Raw genomic sequence first — 25,714 nt, 5'->3', positions numbered from 1 at the left:
GCTCCGAGAGGTTACCAGTTTTACGTGAAGTGGCGTAATAATATGTGAAAAACGCGATATTCGCGATAAGTAGTCGCGAAATATATTTTTCATTAGTGTTTTTTTCATATCACTAGGGTGAAACTCCATTGTTTATGCGATATAGTTTCAGATCGATTTTTGGTATGCATCTCGGGAAATAACACATATTTCTTCACAACTACATAGAAGCCGATTTTTCGTTTCTGGAAAACACATAAATTCTCATAACTTTACCTTAGTAAAAAGTAGTCTACTTTCAGGTCGATAATAGCGGTGGATATTTCTCGCTACTTAGTAAGGATCTGCGAGAACAGTGGCAGAAATTGGGTGATTTGAGTGTCTCTAAAAGGAAGGCCCAAACTATTGTTGATGATGTTGTGGATGTACTTCTTTACATTGCTGATATATTCACCGTTGATAACCCCTATGTGAGTTGGGGAAATCAGTGTTGGAAGAATATATGTTTGCTATGATTTCATACGAGAAGTGGACCAATGAGTATCACCTCGAAGTTTCCTATCTTCGACCGATCCATGTGAATGCTTATGAGTAACTTGTTTTTCGCGTTGGTGATGTTATCGCTCTTTATGAGATTCCATTGTAAAATATTGAGAGTGTGTGTAGCCGTCGAATCAGCGTTTTGCTTGAATGCACTTAGCATGGGTTTACGATAGTACTAATGATTGTTTTTATTATGAAGAATATGTAGTGACTGTGATAATAGTGTGATGAGATAGAGTTCGAAAAAATGCTACGGGAATATGAGCTGGTGAATTTCAAATACTACTACTTGCAGTTGAGCGCATTTATGTGGGGAAAAATATGCACATGGTCAACCACATGTATAGCTGGTCGTAAGGAAATTTTGCGGAAATTTTTTGGGGAAACCCCCGTGGTTTTCGTACACTTCTACCACACTTGGTGAAGGAACTCCTAGGCTCAGCTAAGGAGAGCGAGTATATATTCCAAAGCTGATTGCCATCGTTTCAACTTGATCGCTTTGTCCTGTCAGATTAGCCCTCTGTTGGACCTTCTGAGCACCAAGCTATCGATGTATGCTTTGGAGCCTTTACTCTCACCGTCGTCTCGATCACCGCATGAGTATTGTAGCAAGGCTCTGGCTAAGTTCATAATACTTCAAATGGGACACTATGTTGACGTCGGTGTTATGTGTGAAAAAGTGAAGGAGTTTCGCAAGACTGTTTTCAATGGTATAAAGGAGGAGGAGGAATCCCTGTTGGTTTTGGACGCAGCGATGGTGCTTGATTACCCAGAGCTGTCACTAAATGTAAGCACGGCAAATACTATCCCAGAACGATTCGATCGGAGTTGTAATTTTTAGGTACCGCACCTTGCGGAAGTTTGCTTGGAATTGATCAAGGGAGGGTATGGCGCACAGTGGCATTTGATTACTATTCAAGTGCTGTTAGCTGTGTATAAGATGGTCGTTAGGGAAGAGCCCGGCTGTGTTGCTGATGAGGATATTTGGAAATGTTTTAGAAGTGTGGCTGAGGAAGCCCGAAGAGCTGTTTTTGATGGGCCCAGGGGTATGCTGTATAGAGAGACGATTGCTGCCGCTGTTGAGGAGATTGGGGAGAAAGAGTCGACAGAAAGTAGGTAGGAGCCGCTTTATTATTGTGATGGAAGTTTATACCGTAAATCGTGCACTGTCGATATAGCTTGGGGTTGTTGTCTACTGTGGTTTGCTCGAATTGCGGATTCTGATGTGAATTGGAACCGTCCAGCTAGGAGTTGATCTTGAGAGTGTTGGAATATATGTTGTCCGCCTTCCTTAGTTAAGTTCAGGAGTTTGAACTTAGCTGAGGATAGCGAACTTATATTCCTCCAAAACTGACTTCATGTGTCAGATGATAGTAGTAGTCTCGTATCGACGATAGCGAGTACACCTCCAGGGCGGCCGGCTCTCCTACCAGGGCCATGTCCCGTACAGTCACCAGGGAAGTATACTGTTGATTACATTTCCTTATTGAGGCGCGAGCTCCTACCAAGGGTCAGAGCGCCCCCACAGGAAGATGCTAGTCGTGAGTTGGCTGGCTTAACTGAAGGGAACACTATTGATCTGGGTAAGCTTGAAGCAGTAGGAAACTAGTCTGAGAGCTCACTACTTATCTCTGTCGCTGATGACCTCAATGGCATTTAGAGAATGGCATTTGAAAGCTCTGAGTTGCGATCGTCTATTGGTAGTAAGAAAATTTTTCCATGAGTTTTTTATGGTCACCCGAGAATGGGCGTTGAATTGTCAGCACTCTTTCTGGCATTGGTATTGTTTCTGCAACTCCGATCGAAGAAATTTCAGGTCAAACAGATAGGCTAAGTTGCTCCTACATTCCCTTGGGGTCGGACGTGACCATTCCGAGCCAGGCTCAGCTGAAGACCGCTGAGGCTCTGTACCTTATACTATGGGACGCCACTTTTGTGCTAGCGGCTCCTGAACGAACATGTCCTGGCTATGGTATCGTCCGGCTCGCGGCTCCTATGGCTACTACAGAAGCATCAATAGATAGGGAGAAACCCTGTAGGGATTGTTCAGTGGCGCGTGACGGAGTTGCTGTAAGTTTCAGGCCAATTGAAGGTGAAATTGGACCGTTCCTTCAACCTGGTGTTGGTGTTCTCTGATGAGAGTCGGTGTAGTGTAGCGTATAAGCATCTGGAGAGCCGACGAGAAGAATGCCTCGAGAAAGAATATAGACAACTTGTTGATCGTTTGCTATTGACTGACCATTGTGATGATGATGATAGGATTCGTGGAGTGTAGACAAGCTTGAGTTGTGTTGAGAGTATATCGTGTTATTTGGAACTTTTTGGACACCGTATGTCCCGAGTACAATCTCAGACGATCCCGGAATCGATTTTGAGGTTGCTCGTATTTAATGCGTCGACAAAAACAAGTGCAGTTGTGCGTGTGTGAGTTTCGAAAACCGGATTGATCAAACTATCACCGATGAATCCTCTTCCAGGAGGGATGAGTTCAGGAAAGTTCAATGCAGTTGTAGCACATTCAGTAACTGCCATCGGACGACTGAATATTCCTGATTATGATAGTCTTATAAACCACATGAGAGTGTATAACACGACACTGTTATAGTGCTCGAAAGTAGTCGTACAGCTTCAGCAAACAGTATCATCAATTTTACATGTTGTCATAGTCAATCACATAAATCTTTACCACAGAGCTTCCATCGGCCTTGTAGTGCTCGTTTAATGGTCGATTTGATGGAATGCCCTGGTCGTTCAAGGAGCACGAATTCAGTGGGGTTGTATAGCTTCTCCAGCGTCGTGATGAGAAAGGAAATGCGCTCCAATTCAACCGATGAAATCGATACGTAGGGGGTAGAATGCCGGGCATCAGATAAACAAGTCATCCTGAGGCGTTTAAGAGCTTCCAATTCACCACAGTGTTCTGGTGACCATCCGAAGAGTAGATAGGAATATGAGCCTTGAGCTTCCATCAGGGAAATATTTGCCTCGATAGAAAACACGACTCGCTGGTAATGGCAGCGAGTTTGGGAGGACCCTCAAAGACCCCAAGGAGTCCATCGTCATGAACTATAGCCCCTATTAAAAATCGTGTGCGCCACTGAGGAAGCGCAGGCACACAAGATGCGATGCTCATCACAAGTGCTTGCTATGCATGAGAAATACAGTGATAGATCACAAATTGTGATCTTTATTGTGCCCATCACTCTCAAGTGACTTTCACTATGAACTCAACCATGCTCGTTGTAAATATATAGACTTTCCGCAGCGACAATGGAAACCAATGCTCCAACACTATCAAAGGCTTCATCCTCACGTTCTCCACTACTACGCCAAGACATCTTCACGATCGGCGATAGTCGTACCTGCAATACGACGCTGCGTAAATCAGAGTCGTCACAGCCAGCCTACCTTCTCGCTGATCTGCCGCTAGCGAGTTCGTCGATGGGGCCAACGACTCGGCGAAATTGAGATGGTGCGATCGGCGATGGAATTCGTGATAGAAATCTATCGGGTTGTCCACGACCAACTTGTACTCCATGTCCGCCTTGTGTCTGAATAGAAGATATGTATAAAGTGATGGACTAAACTAATCGTGAAATTCATAAAAGAACCCAGTAGAAATTATGAGTAAAACCAACTTGATATTTTTCTAGTATAGAACATAAACTTGAGACCCACGTGAGACAGCAGTGCTAAACTACGCAATACAATAATATACAACTCACTTGATGCCCATGAAATTGTAGTTCCAAATTCCTCCTTCTGGTACTATCCAGAACCCCAAGAAACTGTCAGTCAACAGCATCTGGACCTGACCACCAAAGACAAGTCCCGACAAACCCGAATTGATACCCCTCCGTTACCTTCTCAGCGTGCGTCGGTAAGTAGCCTGTCGGGTTCGTTGTGGCCTGCTGAATCTGACTGATATTCTCCTTCGCCCACTTGTATCCAGGTGGTGTCAACCTGCCAGTGAGAAATCGAAATATCAATTTGAAGAAGCGTCTACCTATACGCCGTCAAAGAGCAGGACCCTGGCGTGAAGGCGCACGTCATCACCACACATGTGTCAACGGACCAAAGTCGACTCCCTGCACCTCCGGCAGACTTGTGATGATCAGTGTGGATCATCTTAGCTGTCATAACACAGTCGTATCTAAAATCGCAAAAAAAAATATATTCTACCATACCACGCCGTGAGAACATCCTACGGGCTCAGACTCTGCTCCTCATGAGGACATGTATGAAGCCACCCCAGAGGCTCCAAGTCGTTGAGATAGTCGTGATGAGGTAAAGCGTTAGGGAGAGTAACCGTCTGGTGATTTCCAACTTGGGGCACCTACCCAAAAAATCAGCTCATATTTTCCATCATAATTTTACTTACCATAACGAGACAACGGACCTCCTTTACGCTCGGGTTGTCAGCGGGGCTTACACCGTACATATAAGCAGCAACTTCAGTACGTAGATCAGCAATAGTGATGAACTGCTTGAGAACGTTCTTGGGGAGAACATAAGTATAGCCGGCCTCATTAACATCATCAGATGCCACATAGATATGGTTCGTCCTCAGTGCCAGCGAAGTGCTCGATATTGCTCTCACCCTCCACTCGGTTTTAGAAGCGAAAGTCGCTTGTTCGTACGGGGACTGTGTCGCAACATTCATCTCGTCACCATGTACGTTGGTCGTCCTTGTCATCACCGAGGTAACTTGAGTGCTTCCATCAGTACTTGCATTCAACTGCTGCCCTTGCCGCTCGATATCCTCAATTTGCTGTCGCTGTAAACTCACTGGGGCGATCTCCATACCGAGAATAATATCTCGTATCTCCGACTGCGTCAACGACATGACATTCACGTTATTGCGCTTGCCATAGTCCAACAGAATCATATCCTTCATGTCGTTCTCCACCTTAACCCACTGCTCGTCAGTGAGAGTCGGCCACACATGGTGACTTTGAGTTTGCACAGTTTTGTCGGGTCTCAGAATAACCTTAGCACGATCTGGATTTACATGTAGAGCCCTCAAAATGAGTATCTGAATATTAACACATCGTGAAACACTTCGCTCCGCTGTCCTCGATAAGCGTGAAATCAATGGATTTTGATACTCACGTAATGTGTTCAACATCCAGTAATTCTAGCTCTAGTTTAACCTGTTTTACGTGAAGTGGCGTAAAACTTGGTGAGCAACGCGATATTCGCGGTGATATGCAATAGTCGTAAAATATGTTTTTCACTAGTGTTTTTCATATCACTAGGGTGGTGAAACTATTCTAATACCGATACTCAGAGTGACAACATATGCACAAACCATCAGCTACATGTGTTGGTAGAAATACGGAAATTCTGAGAAAATTTTGGAAAATAATAATTGCTTTTTGTACACTTCTACCCAAAATAATATATAGATTTTCATAATGTAGTGAGGAAACTCACGAGCTCAGTTGAGAAAATCAAACACATATACCCACCGATGTTGCAATATATGTTCGCTCTTCTCAGCTAGGCCCAGAAGTTTCCTCACTAATACGAGTTTAGGTACAGAAACTACTGAGAATTCCCGTAAATGTCACCTACACATGTGCATATATTCCCCCACACGCACCAGTCTAGAGAAAGCCGTATAGCCTGAGCACGTCTTGAGCCAGTCGTCGTAGAGATTGAACAAGACCATGTCAGGTTTTGTAGCCTTCAAAATAAGATCACCAAATTTCTCGATCTTCATCAGCGCCTGGAATGGCAACTGCAGCTCTGATCCCTTGATAACGATGTTGGGGAAATCCAACAGATGCACCTCCAGAGGGTCTAGCATGCCCTTCCGAGTAACAATAATCTGTTTCGGCTGTTCCTCCACTGGAAGCGACCGAATCAGAGCCGCCACCTCCTCAGCAGTCTTCCACTTTGCCAACTGACTTAGTCGTTTCTGCCCAGCCCACACACTTGTGTGGATAATCTTCAAGAACAGCTGACCAGTTCGCGGGTTGAAAATGAAGATCGCACCATTCACGGGCTTCGTCGTGAGGTTCCCTTCAAAAGTCTTATGAATGGTGACACGATACACATTCGTGTCATCCACAAACCATATAATTTGCGAAGAGAACAGCTCAGTATAATTCTGAGAATTCAAATAGGGCTCAGTCGGTTCACTGCTGTACAGTTGAAGACCTTTTCGAATTCTCTCACGGAGAACATACAGCGCGGGGTTAGATTTCATGATCTTATTCATAGCCTTCTGGATCAACGGCTTTCCACCCGGAATCCAATTTCCAAAGCCAGAGTGCATAGAGTAAGCCAGATCAATAGCCAACAGACACCCAGTTGGGGACGGGTAGATGGACATATTATCAGTAGTATAATCCAAGAACTTAGCCCTTGCATATCTCTCGATATCATGAGAATCATAATCACCCCACCTCAGCTGAATATCTAACCAGTACTTAGTAGTCTTCGTCTGAGCATCAAAATTGTCTCTAGGCTCAGTCAGCAGTGATGGCTTCGACACGTTCCACTTGTAGCTGGCGAATAGGAGGACATCAGCACAAGAGGAGTTCATCTTATACGACTTCCTAGGGTGAATCGTCTCCTTTTGCACAGTGTCGATCTCGAGAGCATCCAACTCCTGATCGAAGACTTGGCACATGTCCATCACGATTGACTCGTGAATCTTCTGCCACAGATGCGCCCGGAAGATTTGAATCAGTGAGATCTTCAAAGTGGGGATTTTACCATGCATAAAGATACCAGTAAGATCCAACTGCACTTGGAAACCAACATACACATTAGCACGATTAATAGTAGGACTCCACCACAGCGTAAACCTTCTATTAGGGATCTGGTTCAACCCAGACTTCTGCGCATTCGTCAACTTTTTGAACCTCATAGATTCCTCGAACCCACTAGCCTTCTCCCAGAACAGACCCTCCCAGGTCGGGAAATATGTGCCCTTGAACAACGTGTGCTCCAAAATACCTTCGACACCTCCCAGCGCTTGAATCATATCAGTACGATAGTTATTCAAATTCCAAAGCTTGCCATCATGCCTCTGATGCGTCCACCAAAACGGATTGTTCCTGTTCACATGATACTGCTTAAACTCCATTCTCACTCTCCAACCCTTGTCGTAGGCTAACGTATGGCGCTCCTTCTGGAACAGAGTGTTGATCCTAGGAATGCCGCGATCCCACGCATCCTCCAAATCTTCCAGAGTAAGTCGACGATTCTGAGCTTGTGCCTCTTGTCTCTTCAGCGCATACTCAGCCCACACTCTCTGTGAATCCAAGAATTCACTTTCCCAGGACTGTATATAACGATATAGATTCGGAATAAGCTGATCCGAATCGTGAGACATACCAGCTCGGAAGTGAGTTATACCAGAATCAGTTTGACGACTAACTCTCAGATCACTTTGTGGGATCAAGATGTGCCCCATAGAGAGCATACCAAGCCCACCAAGCTCCTTAGGAGTGTAAAAGACCACCGGAGGGAATCTGCTAGGCATCTTGGAATTGAGGCCAATCTTGATACGAGTCTGGATCTTGTTCTCGCACTTCACAAGAAGATCCAGCAAGTTCTCAGTGTGGATAACCGCTTCACGATAATACGTCATCAACCCTGAAATGCACAATTTTACCATTTTTTCATCAGAATTTGCCACAGCACTTATTACCAATCAGACACGTATTCCACTTGTTGGCGATCTTCGTGAAAGTGACACTTCCAGAAGCCATCAATACTTGCCTCACTCGATTTTCGAATTTCTTCATCCCATCATCATCAACCCTCAGATATGCCGTAGCAGTCAACTCCTTATTCCTCTCGTTCTGCAACTTCCAACACGCCTCCCCATGCCCAGTTGAGCCGAGACCCCCCGCATCAACAGTCATCTGCTGTCGAATTTTCGGCAAAATTCTCACCTCGAAACCGCACATGTTGAAGAGTAGATTCGGATTATCCTTGGAGTAAACGCTGATGAATGACGTATCCCAATCCATGGTCGCTAGTGATCTCGGTAACCGATTCTGAATCTCCCAGAAGACCGCACGCCCAAGATTCACATCGTGCTTGATCCTCCTCATACGACAGTCTCTAGGCCAACACTTCTTGTTGTTGTAGCCGACAATATTCTCATTGTTAGGATCGGGGTTCTCAGTGAGGAAACGCTGAATGAGATCCTTAGCCTCCTCATCGGTGAAACGGAAGAGGATGTGAACCTGACGATGAACTCAGACACATCGAAAACATAATTATCAGAAAAGTGTTGGAAAAATATACGCTCACTTTTCTCAGCTGAGCTCAGGAGTTTCCTCGCCGCATATGAAACTATATATACAAATTCGAGTATAAATGTACAAAAATCAACAAAAATTTCCGAGAAATTTCCGCCGAATTTTAATTTTTCACCAACACACGTAGTTGACCATGTGCGCATCTTTCCACATTGTCCTACGCCCAGACTCCAACATGTTCCCAATCAACTTAGCCACATCAGTTACGACCACTATCATTATATCGTGCGTAAAAACGTCACAAGATCGGAAATTTTCGCGCATTTCCCAAAACGTCTTCAACACGAACGATAATTACCTGGTCAACGTATCGGCAATAGAGACGAATCGGATGCCTCTGTTCCGTTGCAAGATCCGTAAACTGCATAAACTCGTTTGGCATCCTCGGTGGACCAGCGATATCAGAAGCTCTCGTGAGGCCCAAGACCAGCAGATCCACAACCAGAGCATAGTACCTAATTTTGTGGCGCAGTGACGCTCAGGACAGCCTCCCTGGCTACTTACTGGAATATGAAACTTGAGAACTGCAATCCTCTGATTATACCGTAACCGTTGATATGATTCATATCTTTGAAGTTAATGTTGACGTTATTTTTACCACTCATGTAATCAGCAATGTTATGATCAACAATAAGACGTAACAGACGATTTAACAAAGTCAAATCGATCTTCTCCGCCAGCTTCGAATACTGTGTCGTAACCTGCGAGCCACCTCACCAGGAGTTGCGCGAGTTGTGGTATTACCATAACTAGGGTCTCATTATTAGATGTGTCCCAAACGTTGGTCATGTTGTTCACTCCACAACAGACCTTATACACCAGTAACGGTGGCGGTTCCGAATCAGATGGCTTCACCCAGTTCGGGAACAACATACGTTGATCCGCCTGACGGAATAAATTACCCACTTTTAATCGACCAACCCCAAGAGCTTACCTCCAGCCACAAGTACTGATCTAAATATGCGTCTGTGATTTTCTCCAGAGGATCTATGTCGTATATAGGCACCAGATACAAGTACTGATCGTTGAACTCAATGGAGACCTCCTTAAACGCCCTCATAGTCAGCAAATGCCTCTTGATACGCGATAAGGCTTCATGAGGATTATCGTACGCTTGCTCGATCAACGACAACTCCTCCCTGAAAAAGACAAAAAATATATACAATTTCGCGGCGCGCGACAACTCACCTCTGTGTTTGATTGAGCCTAGCCTTCGCAGCATAGTTCTCCTTGAGCCTCTCCAATGCCAAGATGAGCAGCTTAGTATCATGCTTGTAGTTTAACGGTGGGAAGGGGATAGGTGAGAACTTCCGAGACTCCAACCAATGCACCGTATTAGTGTAAATAGCAACACCGTCTTCACCACTAATATAGGGTCCATCTTTACGGTAAGCATGTTGCCTTTCTTGCTCATTCTTCAACCACAACCTCGTAAGTCTTCCCAAATTCTTCTTACATAGCGTCTTGTCCACAGTAGCACCTCTCTTAATACGCTCTCTATTATAGTACGTCGAGTTCGTCCACCAATCAGCTTTCGCCTTCACATATTTCAGTATCATATTCTCGATGGGTGCGGCCAGCCCAGGGACTTTCCACGGCACGTTAGCCTTCCAACACCGCCAAGCCTCTGAGAGATGTTGCAAAATCGTTCGCGCCTTATTCGCCTTAACGCTCTCCGGCATCATATCGAGTATGTCATGCATAACCGCCGCCCTCAACTCCAGATCAAAATGAGCCTCAACTCTCTGTTTAGTGACAGTCTTAGCAATACCCTTCGTAACGCGCCCCTCAAATTGCCTTGCGAGCAGATTAGATAACCACCTCTCCAGCAAAGGGACGATGCCTCTTAAGAAGAACAACCACACACGCCACATAGGCGCCCAGAAGCCACACCCAGGGCCCTTTCCGACAGCACCAGAGTTGAATCGATAATACACCAGATGTTTCAAATCTTTGCACATTCTCACCTGTCGCATAAGCCTATACTTATAGCGGTACATACCAGTTAGTTGCCCAACGTGTGAGAAGATATACTGCAGACCATCAGCCAGCTGGAAGCCATCGATATTCCCAAGCCGATACTGCACATTCGAATCCACCACCAGTTTGGTCAACCTCAAGATTTCTCTACATAAATGGAAAGCGTTACCAAATCTTGACTTCTTCCTCTCCTTCGTCGTAAGCGTTTTGATAGGCTTCAAATTGAAGTTGTAATCCAAATGCAAATACGACAAGTTCTTCCTTTGAATCAGCAGCGACAACATATTGTACCCCTGTCGACACACCTGCAGACCAACCTCTACCCAATCCAGCTGAGTACGGTTGAAGAACTTGAGCTTGTGGCATTCGGCAACCAAATTTCGCTTTTTCAGCGACTTCGGAGGACGATTATGTAACGAGTTCAGTACCCAGCACTTGAGTAGTTTCTGGTAGCTCACACGAACCTTCACCGGATACTCGGGGGGGCAGTGCTCCTTGAACCACTCTCCAACTAGGGGGATATCTTGAGCACGCCTAGTGCGACCAGAACGCTTATTAAACGGATGAGGAGCCCAGAGCAAATCGATACCGGATGAAGTGTCATCAGTAAACAAAGGAGTGGTACTCAGGAAGGGGTCCACGCCTTCAGGCATGAACACCTCCGAAACATCGTACCTATACAACGATGACGATGATCAAAAACCACTTCCCAAAAGATCAACTCACTCTCCTTCATTTTCATCTTCAGCATCATCTAGTATTTTATCATCATCACCCTCATCAGCCTTCTGCATCGGCAAAGGGTTGATAACAGCATCATATACGTACGGTGGCAGATCGGGATCGTCCTGCTTCACATAGCAACAATGGGGAGCGTGATACTTAGCAGCATAAACCGATCTAGGACGGGAGTTGTAGAGGTAGGGGAAGGCGATACGATATTCGGTCCTGAGCAAAAATACAATGCAATCCTATGGGGAGCACGTTTAGTATCAACTACCTGACTTGATTACGGATGATGATTTTATTGATATCGTTGAACTCATTCCAGTCCTCATCCTCCTCATACATATCCCGGTACAAGGGTTCGAACTTGGGACCTCCCGGTATCGCCATATTCAGCGCCTTGGCAGTCTTGAACGCCTACCATCATACCACAATAACTTCAAAACTCTTCCAACGAACACCAGGAAAAACTTCACCACAATAACATAAATTCGGCAAATTTTCCAAAATTTTCCGGAAAAAATTTCCACATTTTCCCCCATACCTAAAATCCCCCTCACCTCGAGATCAAATAGATAGAAGTAGTTTCTGTCCACCAAATCTGAGATCAGCTGCCCAGCCAGACGATACAGTACCGACATTTGCGCCAACGACAAACGCCACTTCTTATAAGAAGTACCGTTAACCTGATATAACAAGAAAACATGAAAAATGAAACCCAACTAAACTTTCCTTCCATCAGGATTCCAATGATCAAAATGCTTTACGCTGATCGATGTAGCGGAATACTCTACTACTACTACTACACTATACACTATACACCCTCTACTAAAATTCATATTTAAAAATGCTTCCACCACGGATCGAACCTGGGTGATCTGCATCCAAGTCCTCTCCCCACACCACTCGACTATTTCAACCACGCCTTTCTTTCCTCACCTGTCGTTGACTTGGTGGAGCCTCTCCATCGTCCGTGGGCATAAGAGGGTTCCTATCATAAAACCAGTCCAAGACCGGCTCGTCCTCATCTTCATCGAGTTGAAGCTGAACAGGCTCCGTCGGTTCCACGTCCATGATGTTATCAGCGTAATCCAGGATAGGCTCCTCATCGTCAAACGGAGGGAATCGCATCCTCTTGAAGTGACGACGATCTCGTTTTTCCCTTCGCATGGCCAACCACATAGTTCCCCACTGGGCCACATACACCGGCTCGATCACTCGAGGGACGTCAGCGACAAAGGAGATGGCACCAGTGTTGTGGTACACGACAGACACTTCACGAGCTTGCTCCCAGGGCATAGGCATATTCTCGAGGAGCTTGTACACAGCGTGAGGGACGTACCTAAGGTTCAACATGGTGACCGATTCCTCCCCTCCTTCCCTACTTCAGAGCTCCAAGGTAGACTCGCTTATCGTGACGGAATTTCTTCTGGCTCATGTTACCGTGGTCCTTGATGATCTTTCGGATCGTCTCCGGAGGCATGTCGGGTTTTTGCTCAGCACCCTGGGAAAATGAAGGGAAATGTGACCAGCAAAAAAATAGTAATTTTACCATAGGTCCACCAGCTTGAGCTCCACCAAATCTCCTCTTATCAGAATAACGTTTTTGATTCAAAGCTTGCCATTTCCTAGCCTTCTCGTCCATCACATCTTCACGACTCTTCCCCGCCGGCATAACCCCTTGCATGGGGACAGGGGCGCCAGGAGGGAGGCCCCCTGCCATCATAGGGGGAGGGGGAGGGGGCATGGGAAACCCTGAAGGGCAATTGGTGTGGTATGGAAATAGTAGTACTACTACTACTACTACCAGGAGGAGGGGGAGGCATCATCCCTGGTTGGAAGCCAGGAGGAGCAGGAGGAGGCATCATACCTGGCGGAGGCGGGGGAACAGGTGGAGGCTGTTTCCCGGGGTCCATAACAAGAACTCAAGTACTGATCAAATACGGCTTGTCACTTCCTTGGTGATCCCTCAACAGCTGCACGCATGCACATGATGACGTTCCGACCTAAAGATGCCCTGTCGGATATGAAACTTCAGTTAGATAAGTCCTACTTGAAAAAAATCCGAAATTTGCGAAAAATTACTAAAATTTATCCTTCCACCGGAAAAAAGTGAAAAAATTAATTCCAGCCACTCAGTCCGACTCGACTCCGACTCGATATCACACCAGACGTAGGAGCCCTCAGAAATATCAATAAATCATTGATTACAACAATTACCATTACTAAGAACAAATCCCAAGGGTAACGCAGACAATTTGTAGTTAGCGCACGCCCTGGTAATCGATTATGCGTTCATCGGCGCGGCCAGTGCCTTTTGGTATCTGTGAGCAAGGAACTATCAGTGTTGGAGGGCCCAGTGCACTGGGGTGGATCTATAAGGTACCGTCGCGCGCCACGAAACTAGCGTCGTCTATTCGGCCGCTTACTAGGCACTGCTCAGGAAATACCGAATAGCGAACCGCGAAACTTCCTCAGAAGTGGCAAATGCAATGCAGTTGGTAGGAAGGTCCGTATGTGGAGTATCTCTAGGTTGAAGTAGGGTCGACACAGAGTGCTATGATACGGTCCAGAGGTGAACCGTGAAACTAGTCAAGAAGGTCTTGACAAAGATGGCCGATTCTCGGATGAAGATCTTGTTCTACTCGTTGTTCTACTAGTGAGTATCTCTTGGACTCTTTTACACTGCCACACTATCGATTCCTAAGAGAGTCCGAAGAGTTACGGTACTATACTGGCTTTCATTAGTCCGGGTAAGAACTGCTGCTATTCTGAAGTTATCATCATAGTTACCGTCCTTCTTCCTCATTTTCACGCTACTTTCCCAATATCAACTCTTACTAGTCGGAAACCTATTTTTCAGGTAAGGCACTACTAGTACGATCTCGCCACTCCAGCAGGTTTGTCTCAATGACCCCCATAGTGTCCTCCCCTATCTAGAGAGGGGGGGGGGGGGGGTCTCTAGAGATAGTGGCATCATTCAGCTGACAAAAGGGGGATATCCTCTTCCACCTCAAGAGAAGTACAATTCCTATCGTCTAGATGTAAACCAATCTAAGAAGGAGTTGCCTTCCATCGTGTTCAATAGTCGTATTGTGTGCATGCGTGCAGCATCGACTGAATCACCATCCTAGTGAATGTTCACATCGCTAGTCTGGAACCAGTATGAACACCAGCGTAGGTCCTCGAGAGTTCTCTGTCTCGAACTAGTGCCATTGCAACTGATGAGGGAGGAGCGCTCGAAAACTCTTATTTCCATAGGCTCGTGTCAAGTGGTGTATCTTTGATTACCCTTGTGGTTGATATTAATTTTCAGGCGCGTGAGAAAATTCCTGGCTGAGAGTGCAGGTGGTTCCGGAAGATGAAAACGTGGGCTTTGGACCTGTCCTGAAGTAGTATAAAATGACCAACTTTTCCCGACTCGTTGTTGTCTGTTTTCAGGTTGCTGCGGAACACTGTGTGACGTTGTCTATATCGACATAGCCTCACCCAAGTACGATATTGATCTCAGCGATATACGTTAATGCTATCTCTCATTATCTGTCCTTACAGAAATTATCGAAGGCTCTCGAGTAGTAGCCCTAGGGTCGAGTCTATGCTTGTATCGGTTGCTTATTGGTATAAGAGTGAGATAAGAGTAAGCCTTTAGTAATGGTAACAAGAGGGATGAACATAGTCCTTGGAACTCCACGGAAGGGGCTCGATAGACCTAGGGGCGGCATGTCTTCATCCTACTGAGGTAATGTATCAGCTAGAAGCTATTCATCTCGACTATAGTCTCCTACGATCTTCTTGATATTCCTGAGGTCAGCCCATGCTACTACTGCACGTATGGTTTCCCGGTTGGTGTTCACCCTATTGTGTTCATTCTCTGCTGTACTGTCATCATCATCATCATCAGCTTCAACATTCCTTGATAATGTTCACCGGTATCAGCAAGAAGGCTGTTTGGGGAGTGGCTCGTCGGCCGCCAGTGAACATCGTCACTACGGCTCGCATCCATCCTAGACCTCCTACTATGCTAAATCAAGGGTAGGTTCTGGTCACTGTTTTTGGGTTTGTCAGCTCTCTGTGTGAACTGTTGTGGAAAATCAGTGTCGTTCGTGATGGTGTTAGTATCTATGTGGATTTTCATGCTGGATTTTCATGGACCTCTTTTGCATATTACTATTGCTAAGATATGCGTGTATACATACATTTTCTCGAAGTGGTATTTATTCGGACCTCTTCTGTATCTTACTATTGCTAAGATATGCGTGTATACATACATTTACTAGAAGTGGTATTTATTCGGACCTCTTTTGTATCTTACTATTGCTAAGATATGCGTGTATACATACATTTACTCGAAGTGGTACATATTCGGACCTCTTTTGTATCTTACTATTGCTAAGATATGCGTGTATACATATACTTACTCGAAGTGGTATATATTCGGGCCTATTCCGTATCTTACATTTATAAAGATATGCGTATATATACCCATCGTCGCTCGCATACATACTATAAGAATTACTAACATGAAAACGACTGCTTTGTCTGCTGATATCTATTTTGAATTTTTCTTGTTATGGCGTTTCGCTCCGCTCAAAGATCTTCCGTTTTTCAGGCGATTCCTTTCGAAGACCTTCTGCACTGCCTCTTCTAATTTGGGCGTTTCCAAGATCGCTGATCTCGATCCGTCGGCACCTAATTTTACCAATTCATTGCGAGAAGTAGGATATGCGTTATTCCCATACCACACCATGCGCGACTCTCAGGTGCTGAGCGAGGGGGAGCAGATATCAGCTCTTCCAGTAGCGGACCGACTTCAGCTCCTTACCGCGATCGTTCAGCATGGAAAATACGATGCATCTTCGCCTGAGCTGAAGCAGGTTCTTGACAGTGGGTTTGGGGGAATCTTAGGTTCAGCATGGTAAGATACAGATTAGGTACGATATCGGAAGCCCGTGAAGGTTTGATACAAAGTTCTGACGATCTCCTCCACCTTGCATGGGTCCTTTGCGGTCTCAAACAGAAGGAGGCTCTTCGAAGCCTTCTCCCGACGATGAAACGTGACCTCTTATATTTTGTCGCGCGCCACGAAATTATCATCATCCCCTTTTAGGTCACATCGAATCGCCAGAACTGATCGTCTATGTGGTGCACTACCTTCGAATGGCTGACGTCAAGGGGGATCTCGCCGTGCATGGTAAGCTGCTGTTCTTAGTTTACCACTTCTCCAAATTTTAAAATTCATGTTCATGAAAGCTGAGCTCAGGAGCTTTCTCACTCATTGTACAACTCGGGTAGAACTGCGGAGATATCTTCCAAAATTCAGACCCTAAAAGGGAGGCAATTATTTTAAAATTTTTGGGAGAAATTTTCGAAATTTGCTGAATATTTTTTCATTATCACCACCATATGCAGTTGACCATATTTGTCTCAGAGTTCCGAACGATCGAACCCCTCATCTCCATCGTCTCTGGCCGTTTGGATGAGCTCACTGATGCTGGTGTAAAGCTCCTCCTCGGCGAACTGGCTGCCTGCAACTACGCCAACAAGGCCGGCCGGGACTTTTTAGAGAAGTACCGCACCTCGTTGAAGTCGACTCATTTTCTATATACGCATCCTATTCCTGGCAGTGGGGAATACCGTCGTCTGGGCTCCTTATACGTATACGTAGAAACAATTATGACTTGCTCATGAAAAATTAGCAGTTTGTAGTGATTCCTGTACATGCGTTGGTAGATTTGATACTACTTGTTGGTTGTCACTGTACAGTGTATGTATTTTCGTGGAAACCTTATATTCTTTGCTTCCTCAGGGTTACCCCTACTCTTGCCGTTGGGCTGTCTCAGCGACTGAACGAGTTGGACTCGGCTACGGTCGCCACTCTGGGAGCCCTGGCAGCTGGTGCGCGACCGTTTAGTGACGAGGAAAAGGCCGCGGTCGAAGCTATCGCGTCCGCTGCTATGAACGCTGACCTCTCCGGTCTGCCTTTCTCTACCCTCCTTGGTTGTCTACGACTAAGTGAACTCACAGGCTGTTGCAAAGACCTCGCCCTTAAGTTCTACGATAGAGCTCTTGAACTGTCCAACGAGCTCAGCTATGATCAGACGGTCGCCTTAGCCCCGGAGGTGTGCGGAAAGGAGTGGCCTAAGGCTAGCCGAGAAGCTATGGTTCAGAGCTGTATCCGATCTCTGAAACGGGAACTCGTCGATGGTTTTGTCAACTTGGACGGTCGCTTGCCCGAGTTCGCCCTTCTCGCCGAGTTGCTTTGGATTTCCGGAAAGCGTGATCGTGTCACTCTGAAGAGGATTTCTGATAGAGTGTGTCGACCTGAGATCCGCGAGCAAGCAGTGGCTCAAGGTTTGGCGCCCTTTGACAATGCTGGTCACGCTGGTATTACTTCTATTATGAAGGCCTTCACTACACATGGCTTCTGGCACCCGGGCACGGTCGAGGTCATCAATGAGGTCCTCACCAAACCAGATTGCTGGAGTAGCCTGAGGGACAATCGCACCCAAATAGCTCATCAGACGGCGCTGTACGTGCTGGAGGAGAAGGAGAAAGACGGATCTTTGTGTAGGTACCTGCTGGGGACGCAGTACTATAATGAGGAGGTGATGAAGCCTATGGTCGACGATGTGACGAGAAGTGTGGCCGCATGCGGCTACTTTGGTGGTCAGGGCCGTTTCGTCTATTATGGCGCTATCACGTTCGTAAGAATATCTTGTGCGCGCAGCGCTAAGAATTATGAGTTTCATTGTCAGGCACTGGGCGAGCTCGGATATCGTCATGACGGTTTCGTCAATGCTGTTTATGACGCGGTTCGGGACTGCTTTGCTCGTGGTCAGTGGGATGGCTTCTTCAATGGCGATGGTCGCTTCGAGGAGCAACGTTTGCAAGGCATCATCCACACACTATATGGGCTCACTCTACTCGGGTATGTCATCGAGTGAGCGTTCAAGTTCAGCACTTCTCTTCTCAGAGAGCACACCCGCCCGGACTGGGACGTTGTCCTCAATGGCTTCTTCGGAATGGAGGGTCTCGAGAACTGGGTTTATGATCCGTCCACTTTCAAGTACCGACAAGTCGTCCTGATCTCGCAAACTGCTGATGAGGAAACGATGGGGAAACTGTCCCCTCAGGTGGGAGTGAGTATTTTTACGGTCCCTGGGATGTCTAGTCTCAGGCCAAGTCGACGATTGAGGCCATTCGGGCCAACTTCGGTAGCTTCGACAGGAACAGCGACCGAGAGGAGTCCCGAAGGTACGGCTCCATTCGTGGTCACTGATGTAACAGCAGGTTGTTCAGGTCACGAGAGGTTGCCGAGTTCGCCGACCGTGTGAAGAAAGTCTGCCCGAATATCATCTCGGCCACCGGGGTGGAGGTTGGCATGTACCGAGTGGATATGCGCTTTACTATTCCTCAAGTCACTGCCACAGAGCTCCTTGACGGTGAAGGTGAGTATCATCAACCGTACGTGGCGTTACGGTTGTTTGTTTTTAGAGGCCAAGGTGGATAGAGATTTGATCGTTGGTGTGCCGTATCGCTCTAAGTCGCAGCTTCTGAGGGATGCCAAGGGCGAGTTTAGATACTCTAAGGGATCCGCCAAGTCCGCTGAAGTCTTCCTGGGGTTCTTCATTCACATTTTTATCGCAGGTTCAGCGACATGTTAGTCTCTCGCAACTCTGGCTGGGATAGTGTCTACCCTGTGACCGAATTCGAGGCGGCTGAGATGGCCGGCAGTCATGATGACGATTTGCTCATGGGTTGGCTCCGCGATGTGGTAAAGAACGCGGCCTGGAAGAAGTCTCCGACCGAGACAGCGCCGGCGACAGGCGCCGCCGTGGGTACGTCGAGCGCTACTTTCGCAGTGACTTGATATCGCTGTTAATCAGGAGTATCGGATGAAGTCCACAAGACGGTTGGCCGAGTGACGGAGCGTGCTGCTCCGCTGCCGCCTTTACCTCCGAGGCGAGTCGTGACGCCTCCCCCACCCCCGCCTCCAAGACACTAATTGTAATCAACTCTTTATTTACTTAACAAAAACACCATAGATAATTGTTTCTGAAGAAGTGAGAATGATCGTTTCGGCGATAGTACGAAGGTGAAAGTTTTGTGTTCGCAGTCCCGAGCCTTGACATATCGACAGCGGATAAAAGCTCCGTGCATTCTCAATACTCTTCACCTCAAGCTGAAGCAACAAAAAAAAGCAGTGCTCATGCTGATACGCGTGTGCAAACGTTTTGGAGGTGAGCATTATTTAGTGCAAATTTCTTGCCACGAATTGCATCAAGCCAATCTAGAGAAAGAGAAAACTGATTGGAATCAGTGTCGATCTTGTTTTATGCAGGCGATGCCGTTGTGACTCATGTTATAAGCATCGTAGCCACTGCTCCTTAATGCAGTTACTGTGCTCGACAACAGGTGCTACTCTCTGTCTCCAATCTGAGCTAATATATCGTCATACTCTTCTATATACATTCTCGTACTAATTCCAACATAGTTTTTCGTGCTACACTACTCTACCGGCATTCGTCGTTAACTCTTTGTGGACGTAAGTGGTTGTAACGGTCAGACTGATGCTCAAGTTAGTCGGCATCCAACTAGTAGTAACTCAACATCCCAAGAGGCTTAATACGATACAGGGTTACTTAGGCAAATGTGTTTACGATAGTGAAATCTTCATGCCACACGGTGTGGCCCACACCTCTTGACGTACAAGAAGTATGTCAAGTGTGTAACTCATGTGTCACACATGTGTAACTCGTAACTGTCCAAGCACAAGGATATTACCGCAAAGACGAATACCCGTACTTGTACGGTCGAACATAGTCTAATTACACAACAATAGAGCATGGCTTAATCCGACCTCATTAGTTGTAGGCTAATCGAACGATTTCATCATCACCGAACACTGTTTTGAGGTTCATACTTTCACAGGGTAAGTTATCCTCAAAACTTGGTTCTAACTGTCTAGATATCGCGCATATGCCTTCACATGACAAAAGGGCACTATTGAGTATCGAACAATACCCTGATTTGACACGAGGCACGCTGTAGACGAGTGATCGTAGCAGGGGAGGCGCTTCCCTAGCAGCAAACCACCACCGCGATTAAGGTGCCCGACTGACGCGAGTTCCGATGTAGCCGATAGGCAATTCCCCAACAAAAATTCATCGACTGCTCAACTGTACTCAAACACAAGACATAACTCAGTTAAAGACTAACTAACGCCGCTCACCCATACACGCCAAAAATGACATTACTATTGAAGCATGATAGGAAGAAAAGATACTTGCCACAGATCTCAGGTTCGATCCCCAAGACCTCTATTTCTTAGCGACTGCTTGACCACCCGACGTTCCCAAGCCCATCATAGTCTTCCACGCATCGTAGATGTACCATTGGAGACCCGTGAGAGTACCAATCATAATGATACGTGTACCTGACCAAACCGCCACATTCATGCAGCGTATCCAAGGTTCGAGATAGAAAGATACAAAACAGCATCGGCAACCTACCCAATCCCTTCATGAAAAGATTCTTCAATCCTTGCTCCGATGCCATCTGACCGAAACTCTTCCCCTGGTTCTCAACCTTGCCTAACAACGACGACTACAAAAGGCCCTTCCCCGTACCGGATGCCCTACCCATCTGCGACACCAAATTATCGGCCGGTTGCGAGACGATTGCGCAGAAGACTCCCGCGATGTACCCAGAGGCGAAAGTGATGCCCAACTGCGTCCCCTTAGAGTAGGTATCCCTAGGGTTGGTGAACACGTGCCGGTAGAACTTCTCCACGCAGTATTCGAAACCAACAAACTTCGCCACAGTGTATCTGCCACCGCATTCATAACGACTGTACTGACGCCTCTCTTCATGACGAGTTGAAAGAAAGATGGTATAAATAATTCACCTTGCCACCAAGCAAGAAATACCCTACTTACGGTATTTGTCTCGACCACAGAGGCACAACGCTACCGAATGGGAATCTAGTCTCAGCCCTAGTGGCGTTCATCTGCGCCAAGGCCGCGCCAAAACTGGTTGGGAATGTTCCCGGTGGAGACGTCTGGACCTTCACTTTGATCATCTCCATCGGACACAAGGCGATGTCCGCGAAGAACTCCGCCGAAGCGCTAGCCCCCGCCCAAACAAATGCACGATACCTAATCCAGCACAGTCATGCACTTAAGGCAGATGCACAGTTAACGTACTTAATGGCGTTCTGCTCGCCAAGCATGTTAGAGTAGAGATCCTTGAAAACCTCATTCAGACCGAACTTGAACATACCCTGGAAGTGGTAGCCGATGCAGGTGGGCTCCCAACCTTTGATCAGCATCCTCGCGCCTAAACACGAAAAATACAATAAAAAAGTCGCTTCGCTCCGCTGAAATATCACAGCCTCTTACCCTCCTCAGAAGCGATAGTCCGAATACCCGAAATCAGACTACGATACTTGGACGGATTCACCTGACAAGTTGAAGAAAATATGGTATGACATTTGCACGCATGCACAAGACGCCTTTCTCCTCACCTGCATGTTGCACTTGACCACATCAAGAGGGGTGACAGCAGTGTGGGTGACACCACAGGCCAACGCCCCTCCAGCCAGGCACTTGGCGTAGTACGAGTTAGTATGGGGAATTGCGGGGTTTGTGTAACGGGCATCCCAACTCTTGGTGGACATCTCACGAAAAGGGAGAAAAATAAAGAGCTCAGCAGAAAACTCATGACCAACATCCAATACACAACTTCAGCAAAATAAAATTTAAAGTTGCACAAATTGTTCATTCAGTGGTATCACAAACGACGTGCCAAAAGCGCGCGCCCCAAAAAGATAGAGAGAAACCACCCTGTTGTTGAGAACAGCACTTCCCTTGCCCATGATTGATAAGCTCACAACAACAATGTTAGAATAGAAAACAGCAGCCGATGACGTCTTGGACAATCGTACACGGGAAATAGACTCATCTCAAACCAGGGACGCTGGACAGGAGTCGCTGTCGGAGCTCTGCAACTTCACGATACCTGATACCACACCATCGCCACTTCTCACCAACAACTCCCCTCACCTCGAGTGCAGCATCCTATTGCGTCTCTTCTCCTCAGCCACAGTATCCGTCAGCTTTTGGCGTCTACTAAGCGCCCCCGCCTCCTCAGTTATCTGCATGGTGCCCAGCGTATCGCGTTGAATGCTAAGCTCGACAATTTGCTCCCACTCATGTGGGCAGCTGTCCACCAACTGTTGGTATTGACTCTGATACCACACCAACACAGTAGAAAGTATTCCTCCTCCCAACGCCTACCTGGTGACCCAGAGTGAGTTTATTGATCTTTCCAACCATCTTGTCGCGTTTCTTAACCTCCTTCCCCAACAGCTTCGTCTGCATATACTCCACCTCATCCTGTAGCCTCTGGACTTCCTCGTGCAACGACAGAGTACTCTTCAGTGTCGACGAGTCCCTCACTTGCCGATACCTGCATAATCGTCACAACCAACCGTAATCGTTCGTTCACCGTTTATTCGAAAAGTGGGTAATAAATTCCGAATTAAATATGACCTCTTCTCTGACGGCACATATCCGAAGACCGCATCTTCTTCCAGTTTCGACATCATGTCCTGTACCTCCCTCTCCCCAGTCGGAAATCCACTCACGAGCGGCTTGCCCTCCTTCAAGCTCTCCTGTGCTTCAGCAGCCTGAACATAATCTCCGTCACGCGCCACGAAATTGCCCCCACAAACTCACCACCGCCTTGCGAGCCCAAGCAATCTCCTTAGCGCTGAACTCCTGTCCAGACCTCCGCAGCACATCCCGATTCGGGTTGGTAGTAGGCGGCCGGATGCCCTTCCCAGGGTACTTCTTCTCATCACGATACAATAACGCCACATATTCCGCATCCAACTCATCTCTAACCCTCGCCAGCATGTCGGCCGTTATCTCCTCAGCATCTCCAAGATCTCCCTTCACCATCTGAACCACACAGGAAAACCATTGCAATTTCCAAGCGCAATAATACCCTTTTTCTTAACTCTACCACGCGTTCATCATAACAAACTAGAGTAGAATTACAAATAAGCGACTGATATTCATAAGCCTATCGCCACGTTATTATTAGTTATTAATATCGTCATTTCCTCACATCCAAGATTCGAAAAGGTCATTTTCACCACCGTATACAGATCTCGCCCTCTCCAGTATAGTAGCCCGTATATTAGTACATCATCACTCCTCGTAATCATGTCCACCGTCGTTGGTACCACAACGTTTCGAGGCAACTTCTGCTGCAATGCCGGACACTTCTTTATCTCCTCCTCCTTCTCCCTTTCCAATGCCTCTCGCTTCCTTCTAGCATCCAAATCCCCCGCATCTGCTACTTCCGGGACGAAATTTCGACCTAATACCAATTATAACATAAGACACGAAATGATCGGCAACTACAACGCACCATAAGAAGGCCGAACCACACCCTCCTCGTCCTTCTCCAAATCCATCCCTTCAGGCAAACTCGCGGTCACTTCCATCTCAGGCTCAGGTAACGCCTAAACAAACCCTCCACCTCGAGTCACATACCACTCCACACCCACTTTCAACAGCTCATCCACAGTACTCCTCTCCTTCTTCTCCCCCCGCCTACGGCTTCCCTCAAGCTCCACTCCACTAGGGGTAGCGCGACCTCCTAAGGGAGTCTGTTGGAGCTTCGATTCTCTCACACTATTCAGTCGATCAGCCAGGAGGTTTGGAGTCGCCACATTCCCCATATTTGGCGTAAGACCCTCAAACTTCGAGCCCGGCATCATCTGTGGGTTCTCCTCCCCCTCCAACGGCGTCATCATAGAGTTCCTCATCACCGCATTCCTCGCTTCCTCAAATACAACATCCGTCCCCCCTCCAGCCTTCTCCCCAGCAGGGGTCTCCACCACTGACTGCATCATCGCGATGTCCGCAGAGTTCGCCACCAGACCATCAGTAACCTCTCCGCTACCACTTCCCGTACCGCCTACCGTGCCAGCCCGAACAATGTCCATTAGTTGCGTATCGGAAAGCTGTGGCGCCGGCAGCGACAGACTTGAGACATTCCTCACTGTAGCCGCATCGTTGAGATCGTTAGCCATCTCTAACGCCTTAGGCAACTGTCTCTCCTTAATCCTCTTGATCTTCTTCTCATCATCCTAACAACAAACGTCCTCACCACCAAACCGACGAAATATTCAATTATACTATGAAAAGACTTGTAAGGTAACTCACCCTTTTATTCCTCATCTCCTCCTGCTTCCTCGTCCTCATATCCAGCTGGGATAGCGTCATACCACGAAACTAAACCACGAGACGCTATAACCATCGCCCTACTCGAACTAAGCAGTGCCCTACATCAAAATTTGGTTTAGGGGTTTCCTCAGGACCAGGACTGAGATGACAAGATGAACTGAATTGATACTCGTTGCCTTTCGACCTACATATGATCGCCGAGCATGGGAACCGTCTCGAAGGGGATTTCCTGACCGTAGTCAATACCAAACTTCCTCTTACGATAACGGGCTGAAGACAGAACCAGGATACTAAGCAGTGTTGGAAGAATATACGTTCACTTTCTTCAACTGAGCTCGGGAGTTTCCTTACTTATTATAGGAGTTTACATACAAATTCGGTAGAGATCCACAGTTATCGATGAGAACTTGACAAAATTTCCTCAAATTTCTATTTTGTCACCAAGCGATGATTGACCGGGATGCTGAGCAGTAGAAATGATCCACCCATTCCTACAGACTCTAATGCCAGCAGCTTGCATCTCCCTTCTCTTCTGTATCTTAGCCAACCTTCTAGTATCATCCATAGCCTTCTCTCTCGCCTTTCGCTTCGCCTTCTTTCCCCTAACATTCGCAAGCCTTGCTCGTGCCTCCTGTAACATCTCCTTCTCATCGTCGTCCATATCGATCGGGTCCGCCTTAGCTGGTCGGATCTCCGGATTCGGGTCTATCTCGCCAGGCCGGAGCTTCCTGGGGTCATTTTCATCATCTTCATCCCGTCCTTGTGCGCGGTCCAAAAGCCTCTCATAATGCTCCAGGCACTGATGAGCAGTTCGACCAACAGTCTGCGCTATGGTTCGCCATTGACCAGGGAATATCTTGGGCAGATGCAGCAGACGTGCCTCCTCATCTCGAGACCATTCCGTCTCTCTCACCGACGGATCAAGCCATTCATACCAGCGAG

The 25,714-nt window shown here is 46.9% G+C and overlaps 5 protein-coding genes across 5 annotated transcripts in view; 2 read left to right on the top strand and 3 right to left on the bottom strand.

Annotated features, from left to right (window-relative positions):
* Window positions 1–1,642, top strand: part of Pmar_PMAR011931 (hypothetical protein) — a gene marked incomplete at both ends in the record, with an annotated part of 5,036 nt that extends 3,394 nt beyond the window's left edge. Inside the window, 3 exons of the mRNA XM_002774013.1 lie at window positions 282–449; window positions 1,034–1,309; window positions 1,364–1,642. Coding sequence (XP_002774059.1) covers window positions 282–449; window positions 1,034–1,309; window positions 1,364–1,642 — 723 coding nt within the window. The remainder of the gene's footprint in view (window positions 1–281; window positions 450–1,033; window positions 1,310–1,363) is intronic.
* Window positions 1,643–3,846: 2,204 nt separating this feature from the next.
* Pmar_PMAR011930 (pre-mRNA-splicing factor, putative) lies at window positions 3,847–13,260 on the bottom strand (the record flags this gene model as incomplete). The annotated part of the gene is made up of 20 exons (XM_002774012.1): window positions 3,847–3,884; window positions 3,931–4,073; window positions 4,248–4,333; window positions 4,386–4,485; window positions 4,529–4,675; window positions 4,731–4,858; window positions 4,904–5,557; window positions 6,128–8,133; window positions 8,189–8,732; window positions 9,106–9,262; window positions 9,312–9,508; window positions 9,552–9,692; window positions 9,742–9,946; window positions 9,996–11,462; window positions 11,514–11,735; window positions 11,788–11,930; window positions 12,074–12,199; window positions 12,453–12,855; window positions 12,899–13,017; window positions 13,066–13,260. The coding sequence occupies 20 exons, from the start codon at window positions 13,258–13,260 to the stop codon at window positions 3,847–3,849; spliced, it is 7,221 nt and encodes a 2,406-aa protein (XP_002774058.1).
* Window positions 13,261–15,432: 2,172 nt separating this feature from the next.
* Window positions 15,433–19,575, top strand: Pmar_PMAR011929 (hypothetical protein; the record flags this gene model as incomplete). The annotated part of the gene is made up of 15 exons (XM_002774011.1): window positions 15,433–15,545; window positions 16,123–16,228; window positions 16,274–16,397; window positions 16,445–16,567; window positions 16,621–16,704; window positions 16,942–17,080; window positions 17,320–18,042; window positions 18,085–18,217; window positions 18,269–18,441; window positions 18,487–18,646; window positions 18,691–18,767; window positions 18,813–18,961; window positions 19,008–19,113; window positions 19,161–19,351; window positions 19,400–19,575. 15 exons carry the CDS (start codon window positions 15,433–15,435, stop codon window positions 19,516–19,518), a joined length of 2,520 nt encoding a protein of 839 aa, XP_002774057.1. The 3' UTR covers window positions 19,519–19,575.
* Window positions 19,576–20,758: 1,183 nt separating this feature from the next.
* On the bottom strand, window positions 20,759–22,191 carry Pmar_PMAR011928 (conserved hypothetical protein; the record flags this gene model as incomplete). Its single annotated transcript, XM_002774010.1, has 7 exons — window positions 20,759–20,949; window positions 21,026–21,106; window positions 21,155–21,342; window positions 21,452–21,670; window positions 21,719–21,851; window positions 21,914–21,974; window positions 22,039–22,191. The coding sequence occupies 7 exons, from the start codon at window positions 22,189–22,191 to the stop codon at window positions 20,834–20,836; spliced, it is 951 nt and encodes a 316-aa protein (XP_002774056.1). The 3' UTR covers window positions 20,759–20,833.
* A 261-nt stretch (window positions 22,192–22,452) lies between these two features.
* Pmar_PMAR011927 (conserved hypothetical protein) overlaps window positions 22,453–25,714 on the bottom strand; it is a gene marked incomplete at its 5' end in the record, with an annotated part of 3,431 nt that continues 169 nt past the window's right edge. Inside the window, 12 exons of the mRNA XM_002774009.1 lie at window positions 22,453–22,532; window positions 22,577–22,761; window positions 22,811–22,982; window positions 23,066–23,202; window positions 23,252–23,476; window positions 23,725–23,900; window positions 23,952–24,045; window positions 24,091–24,675; window positions 24,752–24,820; window positions 24,875–24,911; window positions 24,961–25,042; window positions 25,268–25,714. Coding sequence (XP_002774055.1) covers window positions 22,472–22,532; window positions 22,577–22,761; window positions 22,811–22,982; window positions 23,066–23,202; window positions 23,252–23,476; window positions 23,725–23,900; window positions 23,952–24,045; window positions 24,091–24,675; window positions 24,752–24,820; window positions 24,875–24,911; window positions 24,961–25,042; window positions 25,268–25,714 — 2,270 coding nt within the window. The 3' untranslated portion in view covers window positions 22,453–22,471. The remainder of the gene's footprint in view (window positions 22,533–22,576; window positions 22,762–22,810; window positions 22,983–23,065; window positions 23,203–23,251; window positions 23,477–23,724; window positions 23,901–23,951; window positions 24,046–24,090; window positions 24,676–24,751; window positions 24,821–24,874; window positions 24,912–24,960; window positions 25,043–25,267) is intronic.

Source organism: Perkinsus marinus, assembly GCF_000006405.1.
Source record: "Perkinsus marinus ATCC 50983 genomic scaffold scf_1104296958712, whole genome shotgun sequence".
In the NCBI taxonomy this organism is placed as follows: Eukaryota; Perkinsozoa; order Perkinsida; family Perkinsidae; genus Perkinsus; species Perkinsus marinus.
The sequence above is the reverse complement of the archived record's forward strand: the minus strand, read 5'-3'. Positions and strand labels throughout refer to the sequence as shown.